The sequence below is a fragment of the Blennius ocellaris genome (genome assembly GCF_963422515.1).
Source record: "Blennius ocellaris genome assembly, contig: SCAFFOLD_174, whole genome shotgun sequence".
Lineage (NCBI taxonomy): Eukaryota > Metazoa > Chordata > Actinopteri > Blenniiformes > Blenniidae > Blennius > Blennius ocellaris.
Genome location: NW_027662150.1, coordinates 40,563 through 52,500, shown reverse-complemented (window position 1 = coordinate 52,500; position 11,938 = coordinate 40,563). Strand labels below are relative to the sequence as shown.

General features: G+C 51.1%; 1 protein-coding gene across 1 annotated transcript in view; it reads left to right on the top strand.

Moving 5' to 3' along the window:
* LOC308148207 (uncharacterized protein) overlaps positions 1-11,454 on the top strand; it is a gene marked incomplete at its 5' end in the record, with an annotated part of 34,740 nt that extends 23,286 nt beyond the window's left edge. Inside the window, one exon of the mRNA XM_080521651.1 lies at positions 10,435-11,454. Coding sequence (XP_080377777.1) covers positions 10,435-10,750 — 316 coding nt within the window. The 3' untranslated portion in view covers positions 10,751-11,454. The remainder of the gene's footprint in view (positions 1-10,434) is intronic.
* Positions 11,455-11,938: the final 484 nt, after the last annotated feature.

Below are 11,938 nucleotides of genomic sequence, written 5' to 3'. Positions count from 1 at the left end.
CGGCGGTGCAGCTCAGCCTCCAGATAGGCTTTCTGCTTGGGGACAAACACACTCACACTCGGCCATATGGAGGAAATTAACGCCATTACCGATTCAAAGCAGCGGGTCATGGGCGCGGCGACCCGGCCCCGGGTTATCCAATCAGAGGACCCCGTGACCCGCTCCCCCAAGGTGATTGGATTAGGGGGCCAGGTTGGCCCGCGGTCCTGGCTGGCCCGGCACGATAATTGGCTGATTAATGTGCAGCTGACGGCGAACAAGTCGGCGAGCCGAGAGCTCTGATGCCTCATGAAGCTCCTGTCACTTCTGAACAATGGAAACGAGCCACTGGGGCCTCACGGACGTCCTGATTGGCTCCTCCTCACCCGCCACTCGGCGAGGAGTCTGGTCCAGACTCTCCTGTCTGCTTCGTCTGGTTCTGCCTCTGGAAACAAACCATCAGTGGCACCAAATCGACTGGCGTGTTTCATTGAGACTCGGTGGACTTCCTGTCCCCTCTGACGACCTCCACCTCCTGGAGGAGCTTCTCCGTCAGACGGGTTTCATCGTCCTCGTTAAAAAACAAGAGAACCTCCGCTGCTCTCCTCGGCATGTCGAGTGGCTGAGGCCTTGTTAAGGACTCTCGGCTGACCTTCCTGAAACGTGCCGTCCTCCTCCTCCTCCTCCTCCTCCTCCTCCTCCTCCTCCTCCTCCTCCTCCTCCTCCTCCACCACCCTGGTGGGGTTGGCTTCGGCCCTAATGAGCCACTGGGTCGCCAGGAAGCAGGACAGAGGAGGATAAATGGCTTTTAGACGGTGAAAGTAATCATTTGTTTGGATTAGGGAGAATATCTTTTTTAAATGGCAGATTTCTAAATGTTGGATTAAAGCAGTCACTTCACGGCGGGTCGATGAAGACGGTCGATACGCGGAAGGGCAGAGTTGGGGGGGCAGCGTTTTGGTCGGAACAAAGTCGACTTTACAAAATATCGTCTGTCACGTCTCCTTCCACTGCCTCAAAAACCTCAAAAGACTTTTATTGTTTCACTTCATCAACAGCTGCTAAACCCGCTATGTCAACCATACTTCAGCATACAACTGTGCAAAGCTGAGAAAAATAATCCAAATATAGATAATTAAAGGGGTCATATTGTAGAAAACCCACTTCCTGAAGGTTCTCCAGCAGTACTGACCGTCTACAGACCTGGACGACGTCCCAGAAGAAGACAGTGTGTCCTCTCTCTCCTGGTTGTCCCAGGTTTTAAAAAGTGTGTTGCTGCAACCAGCCAATCAGAAATCAAACCCTATATGATGTCATCAGGGGTTCAGCCAATCACAATCAAGGTAGGCTCCTCCCCCTTTGACTCCTCCCACAATCAGGCAGCTCTGCTCTGGCACATGGCGCCACGAGAGGAAGTACTTCCTCCTCTTCCCATAGATGGGTGTGTGTGGGCGGAGCCAGTCCAGCTCACACAGACACAGCAGATTCTGAATGTAGCTCCAAGGCTCCAATGTTCTAATGGAGGGGAAGATGGAGGCAGATGACCTGTCCCCCCCGGAGACCCCCGGTTAGAAAGATCAGAATAGAAGCTGACTGGATGGAGGGTCTCCAGACCTTTCCACCAGGACCCCCCCCCATTGATGAATTCAGTCTTATCCAAGGTCAGTGGAGAAATCAGATTGTCTCTGCACTCGCCTCGTCTTTATTAAAGCCTAATCCGGCGTCTCGCAGCTTCATAAGTGATCAACCCCCCCTGCCTGCCCCCCCCCCCCCCCCCCCCCCCCCACTGCTGTCCAGCTGTCGAATGACTCTCCAACTTGGTTAAACTTATTGTCTCTGTAAGTCATGTGGTTTCTGGGCTCAGTGGGGGGGTGGGGGTGGGGGGGCTCAGAATCCCTCCTGACCTGTTTTACCGGCAAAGCGTAACGATAAACAAGCGACCAGGGAGTTTGAGCGGCGCTCAGCGGACGTGGGTTTGATTTCCCAGGTGGTGTCGTGACCCCGCCCTCCGGTGACGAGGCCTTGATGGAGGCGTGGGCCCAGGTTCTGAGGCCCTGCCTGTTTACAATAACCACCTCATTCCATCACTGCTTCCTGTCACTTCTCTTCATGTCTCCCTTACGCCCCCCCCCTCCCCCCCCCCCCCCCCCCCCCTGTGGAGTACCAGGATAAAAACTGTCCTGGTCACAAGATGCAGGGTTTGTTCAGCATCTGTTAAGGTCATCACGTCTCGTTGGGTTCCCCCGGCACGGATCTGTTACACGGGTTCCGTCCAATGGGTGGGGGGGTGGGGGGGGGGGGGTCTGACCTCTCACCCCCTCAGCGATGGCTGCTTCGCCTTCGCCGGGATGATTTGTAGGCAGTCGGCTGAGTGAAATGTGACATCAGGGAGAGGAATGAAAGTGACGTTAAAATGTCAGGCGGTGGCTTGGTGTGTGTGTGTGTGTGTGTGTGTGTGTGTGTGTGTGTGTGTGTGTGTGTGTGTGTGTGTGTGTGTGTGTGTGTGTGTGTGTGTGTGTGTGTGTGTGTGTGTGTGTGTGTGTGTGTGTGTGTGTGTGTGTGTGTCAGCAGCTGTTTTCTTCTCTTCTCCCCCACTATAATGAATGTATTTTGCATGCGACGCCTGTCTGTCGGCCGACAGGTGAACCTGCACCAGGCAGATGTGCCCACATGTGCATCTGCATGTTTTCCTCACAACATCGTCATGAATCCAGCCTGTAAACGACACTTAATTCATATTCATGTCGGTTAAATGTCTGCGTCTGTTGAGCTTCGGGTTCCAGTGCTTATTGGGGACTTTTTCTGCAGTTTGACTGTTTTTAAATAGAAAATACCTAATAAACCACCAACATTCATTATAATAATGATTTATTATGATGATTTGATCGATATCCAAGTGAGTTAAACGAGAGCAGTTCATTAAGCTGCTTCAACACACAAAATGTAATATATGACGCTTTATTTACTTATATATGTAAACCAGTTGAATGATATCTCGTACTTTATAATAAATAGCCTGAATTCATGATGAAGTCGATGTTGCATTTTGTAATAGTCACATATTGTGGTGGTTATAGATTCCTATACATATATAAGACCTGTCAAAACCCAGTGTCATCCATTTAAATCAACAAACTTTATAGTAACTTTCATGTTATTGATTCCAGCTGGAATAATGTTAAAACTGCTGTTATACCAGTGACTGTTCTTCACCTGGTTCACCTCCACACAACACAATCAGGTTTATAAAATCCTCCTGCAGTGACAGGATTTCACATCATATATCATAGAATATGTATAATTTTACTTCGAGCTCTGCTAATTTAGAATATTATAAAATCACATCTTGTTTACAATCTTCTTAAATGCAACAAAGACCAGATCAGATGTATATTGGAGACGCGTCTCCAGAGAAAAGCAGGAGTTCCTTCACAGGTCGGATCATCGAACTGGAGATTTCATCTGTAATCTTCCGGTTCTCCTCCGTCTCTGAGCCCCGGGTTCCCCGTTCAATCAGTCTGCTTTCCTGTGTGTGTGTGTGTGTGGTGTGTGTGTGTGTGTGTGTGTGTGTGTGTGTGTGTGTGTGTGTGTGTGTGTGTGTGTGTGTGTGTGTGTGTGTGTGTGTGTGTGTGTGTGTGTGTGTGTGTGTGTGTGTGTGTGTGTGTGTGTGTGTGTGTGTGTGTGTGTGTGTGTGTGTGTCAGAGACACATGGCTGTTTTCCAGCTGGTTAGCGTAAAGCACTTATGAGGACTGGGGGTATTTGGGGATCCGGGGGGGTTAATAAGGAATCATGAGTTTGGATGGGGGGGGGGGGGGGGGGGGGTGGAGTAATTTCCTCTTTCCGCTTCCTAGGGGCAGGTGCAGAATAGCCCCCCCCCCCCCACACACACACACACACACACACACGCCCCAACTACAACACCATACATAGAAAATTCTTCACTGTCATGAGGCGGAAACTACACACACACACACACACACACACACACACACACACACACACACACACACACACACACACACACACACACACACACACACACACACACACACACACATACACACACACACATACACACACACACACACACACACACACACACACACACACACACACACACACACACACACACACACACACACACACACACACACATACACACTCTCACAGGTTTTTCTTTCACCCTGTAATCATATCCCCTCCCTGCATATATTCACATACAGAACTGTGGATGTAATATTGAGTCTATCATTTGCACACACACACACACACACACACACACACACACACACACACACACACACACACACACACACACACACACACACACACACACCACACACCCATACACACACACACTGTGATACATGGTGATAATGTTCTTGGAGTGTGAGTCAGACATATTTGCCAGCGTGTCGCTGCAGCTCTCCACCCGTCTCTCCACCCGTCTCTCCACCGTCTCTCCACCCGTCTCTCCTCCCGTCTCTCCTCCCGTCTCTCCACCCGTCTCTCCTCCCGTCTCTCCTCCCGTCTCTCCACCCGTCTCTCCTCCCGTCTCTCCTCCCGTCTCTCCTCCCGTCTCTCCTCCCGTCTCTCCACCCATCTCTCCTCCCATCTCTCCACCCGTCTCTCCTCCGTCTCTCCACCCGTCTCTCCTCCCGTCTCTCCACCCGTCCCTCCTGCCGTCTCTCCACCCGTCTCTCCACCCGTCTCTCCACCCGTCCCTCCTGCCGTCTCTCCACCCGTCTCTCCACCGTCTCTCCTGCCGTCTCTCCACCCGTCTCTCCTCCCGTCTCTCCACCCGTCTCTCCACCCGTATCTCCTCCCGTCTCTCCTCCCGTCTCTCCTCCCGTCCCTCCACCGTCTCTCCACCCGTCTCTCCTCCCGTCTCTCCTCCCGTCTCTCCACCCGTCTCTCCTCCCGTCTCTCCTCCCGTCTCTCCACCCGTCTCTCCTCCCGTCTCTCCACCCGTCTCTCCACCCGTATCTCCTCCCGTCTCTCCTCCCGTCTCTCCTCCCGTCCCTCCACCCGTCTCTCCACCCGTCTCTCCTCCCGTCTCTCCTCCCGTCTCTCCACCCGTCTCTCCTGCCGTCTCTCCACCCGTCTCTCCTCCCGTCTCTCCACCCGTCTCTCCACCCGTCTCTCCTCCCGTCTCTCCTCCCGTCTCTCCTCCCGTCTCTCCTGCCGTCTCTCCACCCGTCTCTCCTCCCGTCTCTCCTCCCGTCTCTCCTCCCGTCCCTCCTCCCGTCTCTCCTCCCGTCTCTCCGCCGTCTCTCCACCCGTCTCTCCGTCTAAACATAGCTCGTGTGATTTTCCGGTTCCTCCTCTTCACACTTCTCCTTTTCCTCTCTTGACTTCAGTGAATCGTCGACTCGTTACTTTTACAGCCTGAATAAAACCGTCTTGAACCTTGAAACCACACAGAAATACAGATTTTTTTTAAATAGATCCAAACTGAATTATTGAAATGTTTTCGGTTCAAGGTGTTTTATTGTCATATCAGCAGTAAAAGCCAGGTTTTCACAGTGAATGACATTCTTATTTTGCCGTCACCCTGGAGCCGACAGACATAAATAAGTAAGGATATACACAAAAAATAGAATAAAATAAAAATAAAATAAAATAACAGAGCAGTGCAAAAATATTAGTAAGAAAGTGAGATGTGCAAAATGTGTCAAGTCGTCTGAGGCAAATATCAGTTTGATTAATACCAGTATGAAATAATAACTCCTCACTGAATCTCATTCTTTATCTGTCGTGGAAAGGCTCATTTGCATGTGGCGTTTTAACTTTATTTAGTGTTTTGACGTTTGAGAAAGTGCGGCTCCGCTGACAGCTGAATGAAAACCACAGCGACTGTCTGCTTGTCTCTCGTTGTCACAAACCTTTTCAAACTAGATTAGCGCCGCCGGCGCGGCGCCTTTAATTGTCATTACCCACGGAAAACAGCGTTTAATCCGGCGGGAATCTGCCATGTTTGGCGTGTTTATTACGCCTCACATGTGGCAGGCGTGGAGGAAGTCCCCCCCCCAGTGAACAAGGTGACGCAGCTCTGGAAGCGTCTCGCTACGTCAGGAAAGTAAAGAGAACACAGGAAGTCCTTCAGTGTTCACTCTCTCACTTCCTCCTCCAGCTGCAGCCAGCTGTGTGACCCCGGGAGGAGGAGGAGGAGGAGGAGGGGCCCCCTGGGGGTCACCGGGGCCCGTGGACCCCCTAATCCTCCAGCTGCTCCGCCGGACACACACACTGCTACACACTCCTACACACACTGCTACACACTGTTACACACTGCTACACACTGCTACACACACTGCTACACACTGCTACACACACTGTTACACACACTCTACACACTGCTACACACTCCTACACACACTGCTACACACTCATACACACACTGCTACACACTGCTACACACACTGCTACACACACTGCTTCACACTGCTACACACTGCTACACACACTCTACACACTGCTACACACACTGCTACACACTCCTACACACACTGCTACACACTGCTACACACACTGTTACACACTGCTACACACACTGCTACACACTGCTACACACACTCTACACACTGCTACAGACACTGCTACACACACTCTACACACTGCTACACACACTGCTACACACACTCTACACACTGCTACAGACACTGCTACACACACTCTACACACTGCTACAGACACTGCTACACACACTCTACACACTGCTACACACACTGCTACACACACTCTACACACTGTTACACACTGCTACACACACTGCTACACACACTCTACACACTGTTACACACTGCTACACACACTGCTACCCACACTGCTACACACTGCTACACACTGCTACACACTGCTACACACACTGCTACACACTGCTACACACACTGTTACACACACTCTACACACTGCTACACACACTGTTACACACTGCTACACACTCCTACACACACTGCTACACACTCATACACACACTGCTACACACTGCTACACACACTGCTTCACACTGCTACACACTGCTACACACACTCTACACACTGCTACACACTGCTACACACTCCTACACACCCTGCTACACACTGCTACACACACTGTTACACACTGCTACACACACTGCTACACACACTGCTACACACTGCTACACACACCCTACACACACTGCTACACACACTCTACACACTGCTACACACACTCTACACACACTGCTACACACACTGTTACACACTCTACACTCTACACACACTGCAGGCTGTTCTTCTATTCGCCACAGAACCTCGGGCCTCCTCCGTTTCTCCAATAACATCAGATATTAGTAATTTTAAATGTTGTAAATGTATTTCTTACATTTTCATATCAGCTGCTTTTTCTCTCCAATTACTTTTTTTAATGTTTATATCTTTATAAAGCCTGATGCGTCACAGAGCTTGTGTCCGGTGTGCACGGCAGCGGTGTAGGGAGCATGCCAGGCCACTAGTTGGAGCTGCAGTTTGTTGTAGTACTGAAGCCACACACACACACACACACAGCAGAACACTCCGCTCTGACTGTCACAATAAAAGCACCAGGATGTGGACCTGGAGACCCACAGAGGAAACTTTGTTCTGATTGTCTCTACTGAGCATGTGCAGTAGAACTAGTTACTACCTTTTCTCCCGTTTCCATGGAGACGGAGTCGGAGTGTTTCCCAAAAGCTCGACGTCGGGAGCCAATATTCAAAAAGTTGCGTTTTCACTGGCTCCACTGGTTGTCATGGAAACGCAGTGAAAGTTCTACGTTTCCACTTGACGTCGTTGCCTCGATTCCACTTTGGCCATTAGGAGGTTGAAAAGGAAGAACGTGAGATCGTTGATCTTTAGTCACCTGTCCGACGGTTCAGTCACTAACTCAAACCATGACCAGAGAATCTGTCGTTTCCCGTTTGACCAGGAGGCGACAGGAAAGTGATTTAAATAAGAGACGGCGTGAGAAGATGATGAGGGACACTGAGGAGGTGATGGAGAGATGGGTGGAGGTAGGGGAGGATGAATAGCTGAGTGGAAAACGGAGGAGGATGATGAGCGAAGGAGGGATGGAGGAAGAGAGGGAGGGAGGGAGGAGGTTCCTGTCTGTTTGGGTGGCCCTGAGCGCGCAGGTGTTCCCTCTCTCTCTCTCTCTCTGCCTCCCCTGGTGGCCTTCACCGTTTAATCTGGATTAATGAGGAAGTTGACCTTCTCTCTCTCTCTCTCGCCCCCCCCCCCATGGAGGAATATATTGTTTCTGTCCACAGCTGATTTTGTCTCCTCACATCTTCAATTTCAGCCAAATCTTCCTCGATCCCTCAAATCCGCATTTTTGCTTCCTCCAGTCATTTTCCTCCTTATCTCCAGCGTCCGTGCACGTGCACATGTACACGTGCACGTGTCCATTTCTTCATCTTCCTCTGCTGACTGACGGAGCGCTGCTGCTCATTGTTGGGACCACCTGTGTTTCCGGCTCTGTTTGGGTGGTCAGGCCTACACACACACACACACACACACACACACACACACACACACACACACACACACACACACACACACACACACACACACACACACACACACACACACACACACACACACACACACACACACACACACACACACACACACACACACACACACACATAAAGAACGTTACGTCACCGGTCCATATATCCCCGGGGGGACGCCTGCAGAGGCCAAACTACAGACTCGCCGGCTAATCTGCGGTGTGAGAGCTTCTAATTGGCCAGTCAACAGGTGCTGATCCCCCCCCCCCCCCCCCCCCCCTCCTCCCCCCGCTCGCCGGAGACGCCGGGATACGGTTACCGAACACGGGAGAGGCTCAGCTCAAGGCTTCTGTTTAATAGCGACAGTGGGAGCCATTGTTGAAGGGCGGGAAGCAAACATCCAAATGTGAGCTGCTGACGGAGACGCTGCAGGTTTGAAACCCTGGACGTTGAGGCGGCGGCTGCCTGGCGCTCTGCGACCCTGCAGGACCTACATGTCTGCATGCGCCTTCAATTAGCAGCCGGGATCTCCACTTAATGAGTTTTACTCAAGGAACTCATTAGATGCAGACGTCACACAATAAACTATTAATGTTGCTGTTTGAAAACACTTAGAAAGATGCTTTAGGTTAGAAAATAACAAAATATGAAATATAAACTTCAAAGAGAATTAATAGTCTGCTTTTTTTAACGAACTCGACTCGACTGAGGACGAGACGCTAATGAGGACAAACACAAAGTACTTCATCACAACACAAGTCTGTTATTCTACGTTTTCCATGTCGCCCCCGGTGGCTGGTTGCAGTATTGCGCCTCACCTGGTATCAGCAGGTTAATATTGTCTGCAGCCGCCAAGGTAACATCTGAATCTGAAAGTGTAGTTTTTCTTTGTTGTGACATTTAACTTTATTTATTTCATTAGAATATACTTTATGTTGAGATAGTTGTAATTTCTGGTAATTATTGTAGTTGTTTGAGTTCCGTCACATATCGTCTCCCCACAACTTTGACGTTTAGATTTAAAGTTTATTATGGCGATATTTCCCTGGTGGAGCTGAAACTGATCTGGACGGTCGAGTCTCTGGCCTTACATGGTCCAAGTGGAGAGACGAAGTGTGTGAGAAAGTTTTTGAAAGAGCCAAACGTTGTCATTCATGATGTTGACGCGACTCCTGGAGATCACCACTTTTAAAAATAGGAGTGTTTCCTCCACGGTGATTTGCTGCCTTGCTTCAGGGGAGTCTTGTGTGTCAGTCCTCACTGGAAACAGCTCACAAGACGGAAAACATTCGGGCCTGAATGAAAGGTGAGCAGCAGCCCCCCCCTCCACCCCCCCACTTTTCTTTTCTCCTCCCTCACTTTCTCCCTCGCTCCTCCTGCTGCGTCTCCCCGAGGCCGGCGTGTCGCCTTACCCGGGGGTTTAGCCTGTAATCACCCACAGCTAGTGGGAGGAACCGGAGACCTCCAGCTGGCTGCCTCGTTACTGCGCCCCCCCCCCCCCCCCAACTGCCCCCCCCCCCCCCCCCCCGGGACACACTCGCATTCCCACACACAAGCTAAACACACACACTGCCTCATATATGCTTACCAAGGCATTTGCTGTTATCTCTTGGCATCTCTCCACCTCCACCCCCCCTCCTCCCCCTCCCCCACCCCCCCACCACCACCACCACTCAATCCTGCCAAGGCCACGTAAAGCCAGTAACAGACGGAGGCTTCCCAGGAGGGAGGGCCGGGTCTCTGGCACGTCCTCGCTCCGATCCGGTCCAAACCGGTGTCACACTTTATTCTGAATCGTCTTTGTGTGTGTGTGTGTGTGTGTGTGTGTGTGTGTGTGTGTGTGTGTGTGTGTGTGTGTGTGTGTGTGTGTGTGTGTGTGTGTGTGTGTGTGTGTGTGTGTGTGTGTGTGTGTGTGTGTGTGTGTGTGTGTGTGTTCTTCCTCCAGGAGGGACCCGTACGATTACCCCACCCACTCCCGACCCGGCCGGCGAGATCCCAGCCCGTACGGCCGCTACCCGGACCCCCCGGTCCCGGCGCACCAGGGCCAGTCCGGCCCCCCCCGCTACCACCCCCAGCCGCCCCCCGCGGCCCCGCAGCACCGGGCCACCTCCAGGCAGGACGTCCCGCCCTCGCCCCAGAGGGGGCGCCACTACTACGAGGCGGCGGGGGGGCGGGTGGACGCGTACCGCCAGGCTAGCCCCGGTCGCTACGGAGACGAGAGGCCGGAGAGGAGGAAGAACCCGGTGATAGGTGCCGTTTGAGAGGTAGCCCCCCCCACCCCCCACACGACGACGCCACACAGGAGAGCATCACGTGACCTAAACACACTTTCATGTTTTCACTGAACACTTTCATGCACATGAAAAGATCAAAGCTTCTCTACATCCATCAAAAATCACATAAATGTCTGTTTATATCACGTGAAATGAAAATGGGACGGTTCCGTCTCGCGGTCAGTCAGATTCTTTCTTCTTAATTTATGTGGTCCTGAACACGCCATGTACTGAATTATGTGTGTAATGTTGATATGAGCTGGTCCAGCTTGTACATATTTGCAGAAGTTCTCCAGAGTTTATATTATCAAAGCTGCAAAGATGAATGAATTAAGCAGCCATGCAGAGCGAACCTGCTGCCATATCGTCTGTAAAGTCGTGGATCAAACTGGAGGAAGTGAAGGATGGGGTCACCTTGAGCGGGCGGGTGGCGTCCACACAGGACGGACGTGGAAGTGGACAAACAGGAAGTGGCTCCTCTTCAAAGTGTCTTCACCTCCTTCATGTTTTGTCGCTGGGACTTCCTTCACATCCTGCCGGGGTTTTTTTGTTTGACTTTTTTGTATTTTGTATTTTTTTTTTGTCTTTGATGATTCGGATAAACTCGCTGTGCTTTCGTCATGCGTGCGTGGAAAATCACCCTGTTTAATGTTTTTTGTGGTGTTCTGAATAAAATGTATGACCTGTGATGTCGTGCACTGCTGAAACCAGCTGCGCACGACTTTTATACACTTGTTTTGCAATAAATAGAGAGATTGTCACTGCCGGTTCATTTCTCCCTCAATCTTCCACCATGACTCATCACTTTAAGAAGTTATCAGCCAGTGCAGCCTTAATCTCTGGCGTTTGGCCTGTTAGATGACTGATAAGAGTCGCCAGCGTTCTGATAATGACTAAATCATCTCCAACAATTAGCGGCTGGGAAATCTCCTCCACGAAGTGATTACTGCCCAATTTGCTCTCCGAAGTGAAGATGGCACTGATTGGTGAAATTAGACTTGAAATGGGGAGTAATTAGAGTGCGGAGGAGGCTGTTTCTATCAGCTAATGTTTAATTAGCGGCGGGGCCAATGGGGGCGGGGCCTCGTCGCCTGGACCGTCAGCCTGAGGCAGAACCGACCTGCAGGACACTTTTTATAATTCAAAACAATAGCAGCAGCTGGAGGGAAGCGGTGG